Source organism: Periplaneta americana, chromosome 2 (assembly GCF_040183065.1).
Source record: "Periplaneta americana isolate PAMFEO1 chromosome 2, P.americana_PAMFEO1_priV1, whole genome shotgun sequence".
In the NCBI taxonomy this organism is placed as follows: Eukaryota; Metazoa; Arthropoda; class Insecta; order Blattodea; family Blattidae; genus Periplaneta; species Periplaneta americana.
Window position 1 is genome coordinate 21,267,520 of NC_091118.1, and position 22,133 is coordinate 21,289,652.

General features: G+C 35.1%; 1 protein-coding gene and 1 non-coding gene across 2 annotated transcripts; one reads left to right on the forward strand and one right to left on the reverse strand.

Moving 5' to 3' along the window:
* The first annotated feature begins 367 nt into the window (after window positions 1–367).
* TRNAS-GGA (transfer RNA serine (anticodon GGA)) lies at window positions 368–439 on the forward strand. The gene has a single exon. It is a non-coding gene; the product is annotated as a tRNA-Ser (tRNA).
* On the reverse strand, window positions 388–19,057 carry LOC138695357 (hemolymph lipopolysaccharide-binding protein-like). Its single transcript, XM_069819777.1, has 5 exons — window positions 19,027–19,057; window positions 17,068–17,222; window positions 15,758–15,866; window positions 7,403–7,663; window positions 388–3,222 (listed from the first exon to the last, which is right to left on the reverse strand). Exons 1-5 carry the CDS (start codon window positions 19,055–19,057, stop codon window positions 3,065–3,067), a joined length of 714 nt encoding a protein of 237 aa, XP_069675878.1. The 3' UTR covers window positions 388–3,064.
* Between the last annotated feature and the right edge of the window lie 3,076 nt (window positions 19,058–22,133).

Here is a 22,133-nt window from a genome sequence, read left to right on the forward strand (position 1 = left end):
TTGTAAAACTCATATATATTATTATTTTAATGTACCGAAGTACATATGATAATTCCATGCAGATATTCTGCGTCATCATACGATGTAAGAGTAAAGGAACGGAGAAAAATTCTCTCCGGCGCCGGGATTTGAACCCGGGTTTTCAGCTCTACGTGCTGATGCTTTATCCACTAAGCCACATCGGATACCACCCCGGCGTCGGACAGAATCGTCTCAGATTAAGCTCCAACGAGTGCACCTCAGCACATGTGTGGACTTCGGTCCTACGTTCATAGACATCTATGACGTAGTGCAGAGGGCGGCCACTAGAGGGAACCCAAGAGTTGGAGCTTAATCTGAGACGATTCTGTCCGACGCCGCGGTGGTATCCGGTGTGGCTTAGTGGATAAAGCATCAGCACGGAGAGCTGAAAACCCGGGTTCAAATCCCGGCGCCGGAGAGAATTTTTCTCCGTTCCATTACTCTTACATCTTGTAAAACTCAACCTGGCTAGTAGTATTATTCAAACGATCTTTAACCCTTAGGTCACACTGAAGATCAATAAGTTCGAGCTGTAAATCCATACTGTATTGTAGCAGTAGGTAAGCAACGTGAAACAGTTACTGAGAATAGGCCTACACACTGCACTCCACTAGATAACTGAGTGGTCGTTTCCCTCTCCTCTACCTATAGGAAGTCTATGTCATTCTGACGTATCTTCCTCTCCGTTTCGGCGAGCGGTAAACACTGCTCTCCCGCTGTTGAGCGCTGTTTGTGCAGGTATGCTCTACAGATTCCAGAAATGAAGTATATGCTCAGTGCTATGGGAAGGAGAGGACGGAGCTTCTATGCACTGTTGTGTTCCTTAAGCAGGTATAGTTGGTTGACAATAAAATTTATGCAACTGTGAATAATACCATCAGTAAATATTTGACGTACGAAAATAATTCCGTAAACGAGTATGTACACTTTATACAAAAAATATATTGTTGTTTAGTCAACTATCCGAAGACAGGTCTGAACCTCACAAGTGATACCAAGAAGACACCATTTATGAGGCAACTAGGCCAGGAGATAATGGGGTAGGTTGGCCAGTTCCTTTCCCCCTCCATTGCATACATCGCCGACTAGCTACATATTACACTAATCAGACTTCAGATGCATCCAAACAACTGTTCTTCCTCTGAAACATATCGTCAAGTGAGATAATAGATGTAGTCTAAATATCAGCCAGAACCTCAATCAGAGGATTACAAAAAATGTAGTTTATTAAAATAAGATGAAATTGCAAGAAAAGTACTCAACTGAGTCAAACTTACAATAAAACTTGAAACAAAAAGAAACTCAATAGAAAAATATAAATTACACAAAAACGAAAATTATATGTCATTTTCAGCGATTATCTTGAAAAACATTACAATGATATTCCGTTTATATGACGTCATTCCATTTTCGACCAATGAAATGTAATGAAATTTTGAATTCCAACCAATCACAGTCATACATCGCGATAATTTTTGCAGCTCGATTTATCACTACCAATTTATCGAATGGTCATTCTTTTGTTTACTCAGTGTCGCCAACTGTTTCACCGTAAGTCGATGAACATGAATCCACTGTACCAAATAAAGTGCGAAATCCTACTTCCACATCTACATCTTCATCTTCTAATTCCATGTCCATTGTGTCTAAAGAAAATGACACTTCTTCATAACAATTGTTCATTTAATTAATGTATTAATCAGGTTATTTGTAATTATATTATAAAATGTTTAAATTAAATTATGATTCCAACTGATAATGAAAATGTATTTCTGTTACAATAAAAAAGAGAAAAGCGCAGTACATGTAATAAACTTTGTTAAACATATATTCCACTTTTCTCAATTGGCGTTATTGAATAACATTCAATTTCTTTATTGCAGTAATCGATATTCATCTATTTCAACTTCATAATGTCTGTATAGGCCTAAGGTAAGTATTCATAAATATATAATTATTAACTTTTTGTGAGCAAATTTTAGGGATATGTGAAGTGTAGAGAAACTTATGTATATAGTTAGAAAAACAGTTTTTCATCATGCGTGATGCTGAAAAAATACTTTTCCTATTAACAAACCAAGCGATGTTTCCTAACATCACAATAATTTGTCTTAATATCCATATCATGAAAAAGTAAAAAAAAAAAAAAAAAAAAAAATATTAAAATAACTAGAGAAAATATCTGAGAGTTTGTACCTTAATTAATTTTGGTACTGCCACGAATATTTTTAGATATCTTACTGCAAGTTCAAAACGATGATTTTTAGCAAAATATTATAAAAATTTCATTCCTATGACACAAAACAAAGAAATGATTTTAACATAATAAGTTGTAGACTTGCTAAATCGCAAAAAAAAAGGTCAAATGTCATTAAAGGTTGCAAATAAATGTCGATCACACATTTTTAATTTAAGCAGAGCTGCTCTCAAATTTTACACCGCTAGTTGGTTAAATCCTTTTTATAACCTTGACGAATTTTTTGATTGTACAATCTCTCTGTAATTGTTCCATTTTAACTGACCTTGTCTATACGTATTGTTTTTAGACATGTAATTTAAACTATTACAACAGGCCTGGACATTATTAACTCGATTGAGTCACTCCAGACCACCCCTTAACTCTCCACTCTACCTTCCCCGGCTGAGACAGTAATGTTTTGGTGCAGTACGAGCAGACAGGAAGGTCAGTGACGGATTATATGAGGCGGGCATCGTAGCTTTTACTAACTTTCGGCTCTCGCTGGTCTCCTAAAATCCACCACTGATGGACAGAGCCTTACTGTGCGTCTGTTTATAAGGCGGTATAAGCAAAGAGGACATGGCGGGGGTTTCCCCGACCCCTTCACTTCCCCTCTCATGCCCAGGGCTGAATTAAAATATCTCAGCGACAAGCAGATGGAAGGCAACATCTGGAAATCATCAATGCTTGATTTTCACTTTCCTGTAGTGAATCTGTTACTAATTGATGCCTGCATTTCAAATACGACCGAAATGAGGTATGCATATATTTGACTTCACCGCCCTCTAGTAGGGGGTAGGTTATTTATAACTCGAGTTCGCAGCAGAATCCAAGCAAGCCGGGGCAGCTCCCATCATGAAACTTCCCTGTCGAGACCCTCAACAGGCCACAGTTCTCGCCTCTTCCGTTGCCCGGCTCACCTTCGTCCCACAGGTTGAAGCCCATTTCAGTCTGAGGTTCATCTGTGAAGAAGATACGGCATCAAATTATCTTACATGTATTTTATTATGTGGAGGTCCTAGTAATCAATTACTGGGTGCGCAATAAAATATACCTGTTTTTAGTGTTTTATATTTCGCAAAGTTGGTATAATACTTTTTTTTTTTCAGATAAATGTTATGCGATCTTTGGAGAATATTTGACAATAGTTTGATCTAAAACATCCTTTCTTTGAGATATCCCCTCAGATAAAAATTAGCAGCTGTTTGGTCTGGGGATCGAGCTAGCCAGTTATTATCGCTAAACCTAGAAATTAAGCGTCCAAGGAAATATTTCTCAGTAACAGTAGTGTGTTCCTGACAATAGGGGCTGTATATCTGCCTTCCAATAATAATAATAATAATAATAATAATAATAATAATAATAATAATAATAATAATAATAATAATAATAATAATAAATTTAGCTTCCCTTATGAAAAGGTTGCCAGATTTGACAAAGCGTATTACATATAATTTGGAAACACACCTAAAAGGTAAAATGATATACATTTGAAACGGTTAGGGAATCGAATATACAAAATGTCAGAAAAATTTACACCTAATTAGCGTTTGTGCTCATTTATAGTTAAGAAAGGGGGAAAAAAATCATCAGATAGGTTAGAACGATTTGAATGCCATATACCGCGAGAAAAGTAATAGTACGGATTTATTGGCATTGATATCTAAACCAATCAACAGCCATCGGTTAAGATAACTTGAAATTTCCATTATCACTCCCATACAAATGATTTCTCAATATCTGAACCGATCCTTTGAGGGCACTAATGGCTATTTCCTTCACAATGCTGTGTGTTAGCCCCAGGTTTTTACATTTGTTGGCAAAGAAGGAGGGTATGGTACCTCGTGCTCCCATCATCAGACCTATTACATCAATGTAGGACAGGCTATATTTATCTTTATAGAAAGGGATTGTTGGTTCATAGATGCGTTTCTTTTCACTGTCCACCTCATGCGGTTGATCTGCATGTGTCTCAAATCTGATGGTGAGATCGAGAATGTATGTCGAGTTGTTCTTAATGGCAATGATATCAATTCGCCGAACACTTCCTTGTGTGGCTAGTCCCTGCACCTCTTGATGGACTGTAAACCCTACTTCCTTCAGTGCCTCGGCCAGCATAGAACGGACAGCATGGTGACGGATGTTGCGAAGGGCCTCACTATAGGGGCAGAAGCCAAGGATATGGGGAAGAGTTTCAATCTCGCTGAGACAGCGCCTACAGCGGGTACCATCCCGACTTCTACCCGGTACAGCTCGGACCGGAGCGACATAGCCTACCATTTTAAGGGCGTCTATCCATTCCGAGAGGGTTAGACCTTTGTGATTTCTTATCCAGCTGTTTGCTGGCGGGAACTCTTTGTTAAGAATCACTCCTTTACCCTTTTGTTGCAATGTACACCAATTTTCAAATTATTTTTCTCTTAAAGCGTCTCTAACTTTTCGAGAATCCACAAAATTTTTAAGATTATTTAAAAAGAATTAGCAGGAGTTAATTTAGGGCTCTTTAAACATGTTTTACTCTCCTCAATAAGATCCCTAGTGGACCATTTCTGTGTACAGCGTCTCTGAATAATGTCTGTAACTTTCACCATTCACTGTAATAACTCTCTTATTTTAATCTTGAAAAAAGTAGGAACAAAAATGATGACTAGCAGAAACAGTACACTATAGATCACTTTATCACTTGTTTTGGCCGTCGTGTAGTGCCTAGACAACATTCAATTGTTGCTACTACCAATTCATTTTACATTTCTACCAAACTGTCAGAACCAACGAGCCATGAACAGATTCCGGGTAAGATTGTAACGAATCAAAAGATGACTAGAAATGTGGAATTTAAAAAAATAATAATCTGCCAATAAATTGCATTATTCAAACTACGTAAATCCTGTGTCATGTTGATATTTCTAAACCTTGTAGCCTAGTCACTTTAGAACAGCATGCTGGAATTAGTCACAACCAACTGCTGAACTCTGTGCGTTGATTTCTAAAACACAGACGAAATTGTCTTTAAAAACCGCGATCAACTGAATCCATGTTCGATTTTAAAACGAAGTTGAGACGCGGTTTTGTATATGGCAACGCAGCAGGCAATCGATCTTCATTCCTGATCAAGAGTCGACATTAGAAATAAATGAACATCGGGATTAATATCTTATTGAATTACGGTACAGTCTTTTGTTCTGAGATAAGTTTTTAATGAAAATATATGCGTTTAAAATACTAGTATTACTTAGTATTAGCACAGTCTAGTATATACAGTCACAAAGCTTGAGTTGTTGAGAGTACTAGGAACAAAAGACTGTGCCGGTACTATTTCGCATTGTCTGTGATGTGGCGATAGCAGCGATCCTAGTGGTTAGTAATTATTTATGGATACATATTCCCTATGTATTGAGCTTCGTGTCTGTATAGGCTATACTAGACTGTGGTATTAGTATGAAACTGATTTTAAGAGCCAAAAAAAATATATATATATATATATATATTAACCAACTAATTTGCGCACCTCGAGCGTTTATGTTATTGTTTATCCTTTGTTCATAACTACTACCAACGTTTAAATAGCTGAAAACCCGTTCCCAAGTAATTAATAGCTTAAATTAATAATTAAATGAATTAAAAGTAAATGCATTATGGTCCTATTTTCAAATAAAATATACCATTACATCGAAAGTCCCAGTAACATAAAATCTAAAATAATAATAATAATAATAATAATAATAATAATAATAATAATAATAATAATAATAATAATAATAATAAATAAACAGAATACGTTTACTTGATTTTCTTATTGTCCAACATAAATCTGAAGTATTAGGGAAACACTTATGTGAGTTTTAAAACTTCTACAATTTTAATCGAAAAATTTCTTAATTTTAAACTACATAAACATGTCTACAATGCTATCATCTGTACAAAATTTGGTATCATTAGGGCTAACAGTTTCGGAATTATATTTTTTAAATATATTTTATATTGACGTCACTAAAAACGCTCCTTGCGACAAAACTTTCAATTTTTTTTTGTTTATATTGGCTCAAAAGCTTAAAAATAGTCATGGGAATATAAATTAACTAGCTTTTTGAACTCGGTCTAAATAGTCACAATAAGTTTTTAAGCGGATTTTCTTAATTTTTCAGCATTATTTCACCATAGTGTCCATACAAACAAAATTTGCAAAACTGCTTTTTAAAATTTTTTTTTAATTTTAGTAGGTTATTTTACGACGCTTTATCCACATCTCTGGTTATTTAGCGTCTGAATGAGATGAAAGTGATAATGCCGGTGAAATGAGTCCGGGTCCAACACCGAAAGTTACCCAGCATTTGTTCATATTGGGTTGAGGGAAAACCCCGGAAAAAAACCTCAACCAGGTAACTTGCCCCGACCGGGAATCGAACCCAGGCCACCTGGTTTCGCGGCCAGACGCGCTAACCGTTACTCCACCGGTGTGGACTGCAACACTACTCTAAAGACTAAGAATTAAATCTTCTTATACGCATAAATGTATAATAGATATAAAATACGGACTGGAAGGTCCGGGGTTCGATCCCAGTTTGTGACAGGATTTTTTCTCGTTGCCAAACTTTCAGAACGGCCCCAAGGTTTACTCAGCCTCCTATAAAATTGAGTACCGGGTCTTTCCCGGGGGTAAATGGCGGTCAGAGCGTGGTGCCGACCACACTACCTCATTCTAGTGCCGAGGTCATGGAAAGCATGGGACTCTACCTCCATGCCCCCCCAAGTGCCTTCATGGCATGTTACGGGGATACCTTTACCTTAACCTTAAAGCAACAAGAAGCTGTACTAAAACTGCATTTCGTTGCATTGATTTGTTCGAAAACAGAAATCTTCGCTTGAAATTATTGTTGCTATCTAGTTCTAAAAGATTTTCCCTGCCTCTCAACACTAATCGGGGGATTTAATGCTCTTAGGAAATAAGATAATCATCCAGCTGATCTACTACTACATGAAGTCGCGGTTTTAAACGTACCCCAGCTGTGGTTTCGAGTCATGGCTCAAAAAATGAATGAGACCTCTTTTTATAAATCTAAATACAGTTTAAATCCATGGCCGTGCTCAAGATCTCGTTTTAGGAATCGATCCTGTACACACCACCGATTTGTTTCCACTCACCAAAAATGGTTACCCACTTCCCTTCCTCTTTGATATCGGTCATGCCTATGAAAACGAAATCGTCTCGTGCATCTCCGTGTATTTTCGGCAGTCTGTCCCGAAGATATCTGAACACCTCGACTTCATCCCGCGAATTTATAACCGCCAGATGAGCTCCCTCCTTCTGACAGGTCAGCTTCGCCTCGTTCCAAGTTTTTTGTTGATTGTGTAGCTTGTAGTAGCCCAGTCCTGGGAACAGTTCGTAGTGCGGTCTAGGGGGCTCTGAAAACGTACACAGACGCTCATTAAAAATGCGCATGGGATTTCCATTCATCCCAACGATATTGCCTTCAGCCTGTGTTATCTGACCTTAAAACGCAACACAAAACCTTTCCACGCTAGAGCCAGAGGAAAAGTAAAAACTTGCAAATTTTTTTAACTGGTTACTTTACGACGCTTTATCAACTACTGTACTTAGGCCGTGTCTCAAAGCTCAAGTCTATACTACACACCAGTGACTATAGTACAGGCAGAATCAATAGGCGGGTTTTTGGTTCGGTACGGATACAACTCACTCCACACTTTCTCTAGCGGTTTATGACCTGAACAAAGAGACCTTTCTGTCGCTCCGTTCGAATGTTAGTTATTGACAAGTGCTCGTCTGTGATACTGGAGCCTAATTTTACATTTAAATTAGTAATATTTTTTTTTAGATATTGTAACCTAAATTTTTAGGAGCTTCAGTGTTAGTTATAATTAGGTAAAATACATTACGTTTGGGAATAAATTATTATCAGGATCATAAAATGAAATATTATTTAATAACTTGTCAATAATACATTAACTTGAGTAGATATAACTGTGACTGGCGACTATTTTATCGACATTTTTTTCAGTGAATATATGCTATTTCAACACTTCTTGTATTGAATTGTTCATGGACTTCAATAATACAGATGCATAAACAAGACTGAATGAAACTCACCACATAGAATCAGAATAGTGCTGATTGCCCAATTTATAAAATGATTTTTTGTGTCATACTTATTATGTTATTTATTTTATTAAGCTAAGCCATTCGTAAATGTGCTTTCATTACGGAACTCGTTCATGTTATAATAGTATACCTACATATTCCACAATCAGTAAACATACATTAATATTTTGTACTTTAATTTTATCGTGATTTATAAAGTTGGTAAGTATACTGTATAAACATTATTTAGTATTTACTATTTCAACACAACATTCTAAAAATACATAAATACAAAATATTTGTGTAATGGCTTAGCTTGCGAAATGTTATAATGATAATATTGAATAAAGAACGTAGGCCCTATTTGTAATTATTGAAAATCACGTTATTATTTTATTTATTTTCTAAGTTTTCCCGTAGTGAAAAAGTATCAATGGAGGAGAAAGTTATTTGGGACAGGACCATGCACCAAGCAGGTTCTGAGGGGTGTAGGAGTCGGGGTAGTCAAGTAGGGGTTCGCCAGACTGGCCGATTTCTTCTGCCCCTAGTATAGCAACTAGCTGACTATTAAATTATCCATTAAAAAGCTTTGGAAATGTATGCTTGAAACATGGCCTTCTTCAAAAGACTATTTTACTGAAAACCATGACATCACGGTGCAGCAATTAATTAAGAAGTCAGTGTCCTAAAGTAAGTTCCATTACGAGCTATGTGGAAAAGATAAGGGGTTAATATATTACAATAATGTTTGTGCGAGATCGTGCGTATTTGCTTGCTTTCCCTACAAAACCAATACGCGGTAAGTGTGAAATACCACATTCAGTATTCCTAACGTAACACACATAACAATTTCCCTCTTCTTACCGCTTAAGCGCCATATTCATTTTACTGCTTTAGGCTTTTAACATATTATTTTTAGAGACGTTTAACAGAGTAATAATTATAAATTGGAAACTTACCACTGCAATTTCACCTAAATTGCACTGTTAATTACTGTTTTTAAATATTTGCAAAAATTAAGTAAACTCTACAACTCCACTAAAGTTACTGCTTTTGTAATGCAAGTAACATTAAGGAAGCCGTGAAAAAATCGACAAGATTCCAGATGCCGATATTATTACTGCAATATGTTATATAAATAATATTATTAAAATACTAAAATGAAAAATAAATCATTAGGCCTACATAACCTTAACGTTTGTTTTAAGTTCGCATTTATAGACTGGGGGGGAAAAAAAAAGACAGACGTATATCACCGCCTGCTGGAATATAGTAAACACAGAAAACATTTTATAGCAACAATGTTGAAGATAGATATTTTAGTTTTTAAAAGTTGCCGTCATTGAACAGAAACCAAGATGGAGATTTCATTGCAACTAATTAGAAATTCCTCTTTCAGGTATGTAATAAACGATCTTCGCACAAAATAATGTACGATACACGAGCGGTATGTTTGTTTTCATGTTCTCTGAAATTAAAAAAGCTCAACTACGTTTCGCTTTTTCAATCTTTTCCTCGAACATGAAAACATCAACATACCGCTCTTGTAACGCATATTACTATTGTGTGAGATCTTGCGTATTTGCTTGGTTTCCGCACAAAACCAATCCGCGGTAAGTCTAAAATTCCACATTCAGTACTCCCAACCTAACACACATAACAATTTCCCTCTTCTTACCGCTTAAGTGACATATTGATTTTACTGCTTTAGGCTTTTAACATATTATTTTTAGAGACGTTCAATATAGTAATAATTATAAATTGGAAACTTACCACTGCGATTTCACCTAAATTGTACTGTTAATTATTGTTTTTAAGTATTTGAAAAAATTAAGTAAACTCTACAACTCCACTAAAGTTACTGCATTCGTGATGCAAGTAACATTAAGGAAGCCGTGAAAAAATCAACAAGATTCCAGACTCATCATAGACTGGGGGAAAAAAAGACAGACGTATATCACGGCCTGCTGGAGTATAGTAAACACAGAAAACATTTTAAAGCAACAATGTTGAAGATAGTTATTTTTGTTTTGCAAATTTGCCGTCATTGAACAGAAACCAAGATGGAGATTTCATTGCAACTAATTAGAAATTCCTCTTTCAGGTATGTAATAAACGATCTTCGCACAAAATAATGTACGATACACGAGCGGTATGTTTTCTTTCAATTCTCGGAAATTAAAAAAAGCTCAACTACGTTTCCCTTTTTTAAACTTTTCCTCGAACATGAAAACTTCAACATACCGCTCTTGTAACGTATATTACTATTAAAACATTATGCAGAAGGTACTAACAATGTCAGTGTTCAAAGTTAACGTGTTATTCTACATTATATTTACATTATTTTACTTCTAAAGCATTTTCATATTTCATAACCCCAATTGCTGATGAGGTATCCATGTTTGTTTAGTGAACAAGTCAACAATCAATAATCAATCAAGCATTTTCGTTTACTAGTTACTGCAGACTTAATTGCTATGCACTATGTAGCTTTGGATCATAACTTCTGACGTCACATCCGGCTATTTAGTCAACAATCTAGTTCACTTCAGTTGAAAATGTAGGTTTAAGACACGGTCTAAGGTTATCTAGCGTCTGAATGACACGAAGGTGATAATGCCAGCGAAATGAGTCCAGGGTCTAGCGTCGAAAGTTAACCAGCAATTGTTCGTAATGGATTAAGGGAAAACCCCGAAAAAACCTCAACCAGGTAACTTGTCTCAACCAGGATTTGAACCTAGGCCCGGTCAATCAAATAGTGTAAGTTCTTACAGTCAATTACTTAACAATATTACATACATTGAACCTTTATGTTATTACATGAAAAGTTATGACAAACGTTTCCGCCAATAATTTGGCATCTTCAGGTCACATTAAAAGAACATAGTAACATAAAATGAACACTTAAGATATTCCAGTTAAACACATTCGTTAAAAATTAAAACTGGTATAATAGGCAATCTGAGCAATACGCCATTTAAATACATGTAGCAGAAAGATGATACCATGAAATCGTGGGATAGGCTGATAACATTGTATTAACTGATAAGTGTACACAACGAAGAAAAAAGACATAATAATCTTCAAGTTTATGTGGGTGCAGTTCCCAAAAATGATGAAAATATGCTACAGTATATAGGTCGCTCGTGCTGCTGTTTATGGACGTATGGGAACTGCACCCACATAAACTTGAAGATTGTTATGTCTTCTTTCTTCGTTGTGTACACTTATCAGTTAATACAATGTTATCAGCCTATCCCACAATTTCATGGTATCATCTTCCTGCTACATGTATTTAAATGGCGTATTGCTCAGATTGCCTATTATACCAGTTTTAATTTTTAACGAATGTGTTTAACTGGAATATCTTATGTGTTCATTTTATGTTACTATGTTCTTTTAATATGACCTGAAGATGATAAATTATTGGTGAAAACGTTTGTCATAACTTTCAATTCATGTAATAATACAGGATGTTTAAAAAATACGGGGCAAAATTTCAGGTATGTATTTCCCACATGTAGACAATCAAAATAGTTCATTACAACATGTGTCCGGAAATGCTTCATTTCCGAGTTATGACCTTCACAACACTGAAATTCACCGGAACGTTTTTCTTTCCGCAGGTCGTTGTCATTACAGAAGATGTTCAAAATGTCCACCTCCTGCTTGAATACAGACCTCACATCGATGTCTCATTGACGTGCGAACACGATCCCAAACTCCAGGAGTATTGCGTATGTCCTCAGAACATGCCACAATTCGATTCCGAAGGGATTCCAAATCAGGCACCGGAGACGAAAAAACCAATGATTTTAAATGGCCCCACAAGTAGAAATCGAGAGGGTTCAGATCAGGTGAGCGTGGAGGCCAAGCAATTGGGCCCCCTCTACCTATCCATCGATCAGGAAACCTTCGATCCAAGTACCGGCGAGCCGTACGACTGAAGTGTGCAGGAGCGCCATCATGCAAAAAGTGAATGTGTTGACGATTGATAAGTGGAGTGTCTTCTAAAACATGAGGTATGGTTCCGGTGAATTTCAATGTTGTGAAGGCCATAACTCGGAAATAAAACATTTCCGGGCACATGTTGTAATGAACTATTTTGATTGTCTACATGTGGGAAATACATACCTGAAATTATGCCCCGTATTTTTTAAACATCCTGTATAAAGGTTCAATGTATGTAATATTGTTAATTGACTGTAAGAACTTACACTATTTGATTGATACTATACTTATTGGACCCAACATGCCTTTAAAATTGCTAGGCCCGGTCGTTTCACGGTCAGGTGTGCTAACCATTACTCCACAGCAGTGGACTTGCAAAAATCAAACAGGAAATACTCTACAGAATATTTTGAGACAGAGAATTTTGGGTTTGCGAAGTCAGATTAAGGAAATATGAGTTTAAACATGCATATCACTATCGCTTACTGTTCTTCATATTATTTACATTTACTCACACTTATATTACTTACATTTTATTCAGTTTTATTATTTACATTCTTAAATTATTTTCATATAATTTATGTATCTGAGTTAACAACAGATTGATTAACTCTTCGAATGGTAGGCCTAAGTTATGAAAGTCTTTGTCGATGACTCATATCATGTTAAATAAATAAATAAATAAATAAATAAATAAATAAATAAATAAATAAATAAGTAAGTAATTCAGTAAGTAAATAAATAAATAAGTAAGTAAGTAAATAAATAAATAAATAAATAAGTAATTCAGTAAGTAAATAAATAAATAAGTAAGTAAATAAATAAATAATTAAATAATAAATAAATAAATAAATAAATAAATAAGTAAGTAATTCAGTAAGTAAATAAATAAATAAGTAAGTAAGTAAATAAATAAATAAATAAATAAATAAATAAATAAATAATTCAGTAAGTAAATAAATAAATAAGTAAGTAAGTAAATAAATAAATAATTAAATAATAAATAAATAAATAAATAAATAAGTAAGTAAGTAAATAAATAAATAATTAAATAATAAATAAATAAATAAATAAATAAGTAATTCAGTAAGTAAATAAATAAATAAGTAAGTAAATAAATAAATAATTAAATAATAAATAAATAAATAAATAAATAAGTAATTCAGTAAGTAAATAAATAAGTAAGTAATAAATAAATAAATAATTAAATAATAAATAAATAAATAAATAAATAATTCAGTAAGTAAATAAATAAATAAGTAAGTAAGTAAATAAATAAATAATTAAATAATAAATAAATAAATAAATAAATAAGTAAGTAATTCAGTAAGTAAATAAATAAATAAGTAAGTAAATAAATAAATAATTAAATAATAAATAAATAAATAAATAATGGTTTATTTAACAACGCTCGCAACTGCAGTTTATATCAGCGTCGCCGGTGTGCTGCAATTTTGTCCAGCAGGAGTTCTTTTACATGCTAGTAAATCTACTGACATGAGCCTGTCGCATTTAAACACACTTACATGCCATCGACCTGGGCCGGGATTGAACCCGAAACCTCGAGCACTGAAGGCCAGCGCTATACCGACTAAACTACCCAGGCAGACTCATATCATATTCTGTGATGTGTCAATGCAAATACGGTAGACAGAACCACCTCGTGGACGATAGGTTAACAAACAAAACATGTTGGATTGCCCATATGTAAATAATAAATGAAGACCTGAATTGACACACAACTTAAGTCCACTGTAATGGTGTCGCGGAACTATGAGGATCCGAGTGCGCGCAAGAAGCGGCATAAGTAGCAACGATTTTCAAGTGAATGTATTTCCTAAACGAGGAAAAAGCGAAACCAACGACTTAACACCACGTTTCTTAACGAACGAAAATTGGCTTAAATATGCATTTTCATTAAATTCAAGCAACACGACTTGAGACGGTTCCCTTGTTAGCACCTGTTGTGAGGTAGGCCTACAAAGTGCTATGTTGCCAACTGAAATTTGTAAATTATATGAAAATAATTTCAAAATGTAAATACCTATAAATCTAGAATATGCCATTAAGAAAGTTCAGGATAATAGAAAGGGTTTGGAATTGAACGGGTTACATCAGCTTCTTGTCTATGCGGATGACGTGAATATGTTAGGAGAAAATCCACAAACGATTAGGGAAAACGCGGAAATTCTACTTGAAGCAAGTAAAGCGATAGGGTTGGAAGTAAATCCCGAAAAGACTAAGTATATGATTATGTCTCGTGACGAGAACATTGTACGAAATGGAACTATTAAAATTGGAGATTTATCTTTCGAAGAGGTGGAAAAATTCAAATATCTTGGAGCAACAGTAACAAATATAAATGACACTCGGGAGGAAATTAAACGCAGAATAAATATGGGAAATGCCTGTTATTATTCGGTTGAGAAGCTTTTGTCATCTAGTCTTCTGTCAAAAAATCTGAAAGTTATAATTTATAAAACAGTTATATTACCGGTTGTTCTTTATTTTTGTGAAACTTGGACTCTCACTTTGAGAGAGGAACAGAGATTAAGGGTGTTTGAGAATAAGGTTCTTAGGAAAATATTTGGGGCTAAGAGGGATGAAGTTACAGGAGAATGGAGAAAGTTACACAACGCAGAGCTGCACGCATTGTATTCTTCACTTGACATAATTAGGAACATTAAATCCAGACGTTTGAGATGGGCAGGACATGTAGCACGTATGGGCGAATCCAGAAATGCGTATAGAGTGTTAGTTGGGAGGCCGGAGGGAAAAAGACCTTTAGGGAGGCCGAGACGTAGGTGGATTTGAGGGAGGTGGGATATGATGGTAGAGACTGGATTAATCTTGCTCAGGATAGGGACCAATGGCGGGCTTACGCGAGGGCGGCAATGAACCTCCGGGTTCCTTAAAAGACAGTAAGTAAGTAAGTAAGTAAATAAGTAAGTAAGTAAGTAAGTAAGTACCTATAAATACATGTAAATAATAAATATAAATAATAATTGTAAATAAATGTTAGCAAGTATAAATAAATGAAAATAATAAATGTAAGCCTATGTGATATGGAAAATAGTAAACGATATCCATAGACATGTTGAAGTTCATATTTTTTTAACGTGACTTCGCAGACCCCAAGCTTTCTATCCTTCGCAGATCCCATAATGTGAAGTATTCCCAATTTCTTGTTTAACTTTTGCACTAAGACTACAGGGGAGGACTTAGATGTGGGTATCATGGATAAGATAATAAATTACTTTCATTTTATTTGATTAAAATAAAATAAATAAGAGTCCAATTGAATGAAATAACAAACTGATTTGAATCTATTATTCAAAGTGGGGGAAAAAAGTCTGTGGTACGTTTGAGTTACGATTGCAAGTGATTCATAATTAATAAAATTCAGAGATAAAATTAATAAACCCTAATGCTGGGTCTTCCATACTGACCCTTGTGTTTCCCAGAGCACGTGCACCCGCACGCAGTGTCCTGGTTGATTTCTATCTTCCAAGATCGGGGCTTCTGTTCTGTCTGTTCAGGGTCAGTCTCTAACGCCACCTGCATTGCGATCAGAGCGGTTACGATACAAGTAATAACTGGAGTTCGATTTGAGGCACATTTCCTCTGAAGTTAAGCACACACAGAATAATACAGTGTTTACAAAGCAGCTGGCAAGGTAGTCCTTCCCCTCACACACATCATGTTAGATGGAGCGATATAGGTCAGGCAAAGGAAAAATTTAATGTTCGCCTGAAGGACAAACGTAAATATTACGTTGGTTGGATTACGTCGCATTATCGTCTCTAGGTTGTATAAACGTAATATTATTCTTAGGCCTACAAACAGTTATACAGGGCAATACTATTTACAATGGTATTTTGTAACAATTTTAACAAAATATGATGATGATGATGATGATAATAGTAGTAATAATAATAATAATAATAATAATAGTAATAATAATACTAAGCAAGTAAAGAGAGAGGTTTGGAAGTAAATCCCGAAAAGACGAAGTATATGATTATGTCTCGTGACGGGAATATTGTACGAAATGGAAATATAAAAATTGGAAATTTATCATTTGAAGAGGTGGAAAAATTCAAATACCTGGGAGCAACAGTAACAAATATAAATGATACTCTGGAGGAAATTAAACACAGAATAAATATGGGAAATGCCTGTTATTATTCGGTTGAGAAACTTTTATCATCCAGTCTGCTGTCAAAAAATCTGAAAGTTAGAATTTATAAAACAGTTATATTACCGGTTGTTCTTTATGGTTGTGAAACTTGGACTCTCACTTTGAGAGAGGAACATAGGTTAAGGGTGTTTGAGAATAAGGTGCTTAGGAAAATATTTGGGGCTAAGAGGGATGACATTACAGGAGAATGGAGAAAGTTACACAACGCAGAACTGCACGCATTGTATTCTTCACCTGACATAATTAGGAACATTAAATCCAGACGTTTGAGATGGGTAGGGCATGTAGCACGTATGGGCGAATCCAGAAATGTATATAGAGTGTTAGTTGGGAGGCCAGAGGGAAAAAGACGTTTGGGGAGGCCGAGACGCAGATGGGAGGATAATATTAACGTGGATTTGTGGGAGGTGGGATATAATGATAGAGACTGGATTAATCTTACTCAGGAAAGGGACCAATGGCGAGCTTATGTGGGGACGGCAATGAACCTCCGGGTTCCTTAAAAGCCAGTATGTAAGTTAATATAATATAAAAACTTTAACACTATTTCAATATTACCTGAGAAAGCAAATGTCCCGTATTATTGTGACGATTGGTAACAGACAATTTGATATTCGTATCCTGTAGATCGCAGTTGCATCTAGTTGCGGAGTTCAGGAAGCACCACCATATTAGAACTAGCACCGAGCGTTTGGGGGTCTGAATAGCGAAATCTGAAATAGACATTCTGAGTCAGGAGATACTGAATCATTTAAAAAATTTAATGTCCATATACATAGAGATTACTAGTGCGAATATGTAAGAAAAATTCTCAATCTCCGAAGTTAATTTTTAGACATGAAAAAATTCCATGTTTTTAGTTTAGTTAATACTTCCAGGCGATTTCTTTTCCCTACGAACGCCTGGCTAGTTACTCTGAGGTCAAAGCTTGTCTGTCGTCCAGGCTTACTATCAAGGTCTTTGTACTGCAACAGATATGTATTTAAACACAATCACCTTTTCACATTAATATATGCGATTAAATTTATTATTAATGTTGTACTGTAATACGTTCGAATTTCGAATAAGGACTAGGTACATGTTTTTCCTCAAAAGTATGTTATCTAAATTATCTATAGTAATCTCACTAAAGGTTTTGATTTATCTAGGAAATTAAAAAATCGAGTGGAATTTAGTTGAACATTACACGATTAGAAGAAAGTATATAAAGCTTAGAAGAAAGAAAGTACTATAATACAATAAAATATTAATTGACTTACAAAAATACTAAATTGTCTTGAAAATGTATTATTGTACCATATCATCATTACAAATATTCCGCTAGATGCAGTGGTATGTTATAATCAGCTGTTCTCTTATAACCAGTTGTGCCAACTATACAATCTTCATTGAACTCTATGGACGATTACTAATCAAGAAGGCTTTGTTGATTCAGTTTCAATTATTATTAAAACAGTTGCATTCCACTTCAATTACCAATATAGGCCTATATAACAATCTCTGATACGTGACTATCCATAATCTCATACAATAGAAGCTATAACATAACCTAAATAATATAAACACGATAAGTGATAGAAAAGTTTTAATTAAGGATGATGAAATAAACATGAATCATTTTAAAAGGTACAATTATTGAAAGTAGGCCTACAATGCTGGTAAACAAAGAAACAATTGCTAAGAAGGTGATAAAAACAAATGCTATGGAGGTAATAAAAACAAATGCTAGAAAGGTGATAAAACAAATGCTAGGGAGATGATAACAATTGTAGGATAAGCAGTCGTGATTGGTTGAAACACGTCGTTGCGTATCGTTTTATTGGTCAAAAGTAATATGACGTAATAAAAGTGTAATAGTCAAGATAAAAAAAAGTTTTACAAATGATATGGCAATCACTTTTAAACTATCACAAAAGAAATAAAATAAAGTCACATTTAAAAATTGTTATTGAAATAAATGAAATATACGAAATAAAATAATCTCAATTGAAAAGTTAATATTTTCTTAACAAGTGTAGAATTTTTTTTAGAAATGTTGTCACATTACGAAAGAAACAACATCACGTTGCAGTCCACGATCCTCGGTTCGAGGACGAAGGGATCGAGCTCCCTAGCGAGGTGAATGACCCTTTACTGACTTAGAAAGAGTCTTTATGTTGGAGTACATGTGATCAAAAGGAGTGCGTATAGCCTAAACTGACAGGCGTTTCATAGTACGATCAGCCGGTAAAATAGGTGCGTGACATTTATAGAAAAACTGTTAGAGAAAGGGAGAGAGTAAATAGGGCGTTGTTTTATATGCATTTTCTCCAATAAAATGTCAAAATATTTGCACGTATACTCCTAAAATTCTGTATATACAAGATGCTTCAGGAGAAATAGTAAATAATTTAGGGAGTGGTAGTAGGCCTATGGACTATTTTGAGTAAAATAATTCATATAAACATATGTTCAATTTTCAATGAAACGAAATAGGCTATATAGAAATAATAAAAACGCTAATTATTATGTACAAACCATTGTGGAGGATTGGAATATCTTTATCCATACCGTTATTTTTCGTTTTTGCTTAAAGATGAATTTTGTAGCCATTTTTACAATAGAGATGAAAACAAATTTATTGTAACCATGGAAATATCATGACCTAACTTATATTGAATAAATTAAAAGATGTCTCATGGTCCTGTGTATAATAACTAGAGGTCAGATTTCTGTGACGTCATATTTTCATCCCGGTCTCTTTTTACGAACATAAGTTAAATTATGGTTATTTATGATACCTGCTAGAGAATTAAGATTGATGTCTCGCGTGTCAAACTTTCCGCTCGTGAATAAAATACGTCTTGTTGTAAATTCCATAGTTGCATCGTGTAGATTTTTTTTTCTATTTTTAACTACAAAATTACATTTTCTTACGCATTTACCATAACAATTGTTACAAATCACGCCACTCTTGTAAATTCTTCAAGACTGTACATTAGGATGCATAATAATTAAACTGTAAAGAATCAAGTTCCTAAAGTCATATGATTTGTAACAATTTTTATTATAAGTGCGTAAGAATGGTGTAATTTTTAGTTAAAAATTGAAAAATAAAATCTGTACAAAGCAATTAACAATACATTTCTAGCTTCAGAACACTAGCCAATTAAAGAAATGATACTTCTGAATAGTTCATTCTCTATTTGTAATATTTTTTACCCGTAAAACTAAAGAAAGAGGGTATTCTACAAACAATTTAAAATTAGTATAACTTTGAAAATATTGAGATTAGGACAAATGTTTATATGACATTTTTTGCTCAGAATGTCTACGTAAATAAGCTCCGTAAAGGCCCATTCACAATGAAAATTAAACATAACCGTAACATAAACACAGAAGTTTGCGGCCAGGTTACCAAATGGGATCATTCACAATGATTCACATAAACATTGACATAAACATTGCCGTTAGACTTTAACATGAAAGTTTGAAAACTCCGAACTTTCATGCTTATGCTTACGTGATTTGCAAACAGAACACAATCGTGGAGCGCTGAAGTATTCGACAGAATATGAGGAAATGGCGTCGTTGTTATGTTTCCATGGTTACCAAGTATCTTTGCGGTTATGTTTATGTTCCCAACGTGAATGTTCTTGATTTTATCGCAACGTTTACGTTTTTAAGTTAACATTTACGTTATGTTTAATTTTCATTGTGAATGAGCCGTAAGTGACGGTAAAGCCTCGTGAATCTCCTATATGCCTAAAATGCACGTAGTAGGCCATTGACGATACAAAGGAGGAGAGTTCGGCCAGCATTATGGATCGGGACTCCTGCATTGCTCAGATGGTAAGAGCACTAAGCGCACCAAAACAATATTTAATTTATATATATTATTTTAATGTACCGAAGTACATATGCTATTTCCATGCAGATATTCTGCGTCATCATACGACGAAAGAGTAATGGAACGGAGGAAAATTGTCTCCGGTGCTGGGATTTGAACCCGGGTTTTCAGCTCTCCGTGCTGATGCTTTATCCACTAAGCCACACCGGACACCCACACCGGCGTCGGACAGAATCGTCTCAGTTTAAGCTCCAACTCTTGGGTGATTTACGAAGTGATTTACGCATATCATATGTATTATTTTAATGTACCGAAGTACATATGATACACTCAGGGACAAAAAAAAACCGGACACTTCTATATTTGCTTGTATTTTGTTGCCAATTATTTCAAAATGAAACAAAACCCATTTAAACAAAATAATGTTCCATTTACCACCTTATACGACAACATTTGAAAAAAATAAAAATCTCTGATGAGAAAATTTACAAAAAATTACAAAGGGAATATAACTATGGCATCGTTTGGTCTAACTGTTTTTTCATTTTTATGGTGCCTTAAACATTAAAAACTCTTTTTAGTAACGGGTATTACCCCCTCTGGCTTGAATAACTGCATCCTTACGTCTTGGCATGCTCTCAATTTGGTTAGCAATGTCTTCTTGAGGAATAAGTTCCCATTCTTCGCCAAGTGCTCGCCTCAACTCTTGTAACGATTCTGATCTCGGTCGTCTATTCTTAACACGCTGTCCCAGCATGTCCCACACGTGTTCAATTGGGTTCATGTCTGGACTCCTTGCTGGCCATGGAAGAACATGGATTCCCACTTCTTGGAGATAATCTCCGACCTCATGGGCAATATGCGGCCGTGCATTATCATGCATTAAAACAAAATTATCGCCTACAAATTGGCCAAATGGCACAACATGATCAGCCAAACATTCATTTATATACCTATCAGCTGTTAGTCTTCCATTTTCAACAAAAACCAACTCTGTACGAGCATCCGTACACACTCCTGCCCAAACCATCACTCCACCACCTCCATACGGCACATTTTCGGAAATGCAACACTGTGAAAATCGTTCTCCCCTCCTTCTCCAAACTCTTTCACGTCCATCAGGTGAGCACAGATTGAAACGGGACTCATCAGTGAACAGAACACAGCTCCACTGTCCATTTCTCCAATCCCTATGATCATTTGCAAAACGCACTCGTTCAACTCGATGCATCCTGAGAAGTCTGGGACCAGTTGCAGGTCTACTTGATATCAGTCCACTTGCTTTCAACCTCCTTCTAACTGTTTTGGCCGAAATTGGGCGTCCATGCATGTTAACAAATTGCTGGGCTACACTAGTAGCTGACAGGTTGCGCTCCCTAAGAACTCTTAACACCATATACCTGTCTTCATTTGGATTTGTAGCTCTTGGACGACCCGAACCTGGTCTTCTGGTATATTCTAGGGTCTCTCTATACCGTTTTATGGCATCATGGGTTGTACTTCTAGCCATATTCATAACATTTGCAATGTAACGTACACTGCGTCCATCATCGTAAAGGGCTACAGCTCGAGCCACATCTTCAGGTCGCATCTTGTTTTAAGACAAATGTTACAACCCCACTTAAACTCAGAAAATGTAAAAATAAAGAAATAACGAATGATAACGATAATGAAGCACAAAATGGTTGAGACAAAATTGTTATAGCTGAGACTCCGAAAGCAAAATTGGAATATTTGGTTGTAATGGCTTGTTTATAAAACAAAAAACAATCAACAATATATACACGTCTCCATA

Bases quoted from the DNA above. Each gene is read 5' to 3' on its own strand.
- LOC138695357 (XM_069819777.1), bottom strand. From the start codon at position 19,057: ATGGATAAAGATATTCCAATCCTCCACAATG. The intron at 17,223-19,026 runs GTTTGTACATAA...TGTCTATTTCAG, and splicing joins TATTCCAATCCTCCACAATG to ATTTCGCTATTCAGACCCCC. The intron at 3,223-7,402 runs GTGAGTGGAAAC...TCTTCTTCACAG, and splicing joins GAAGTGGGTAACCATTTTTG to ATGAACCTCAGACTGAAATG.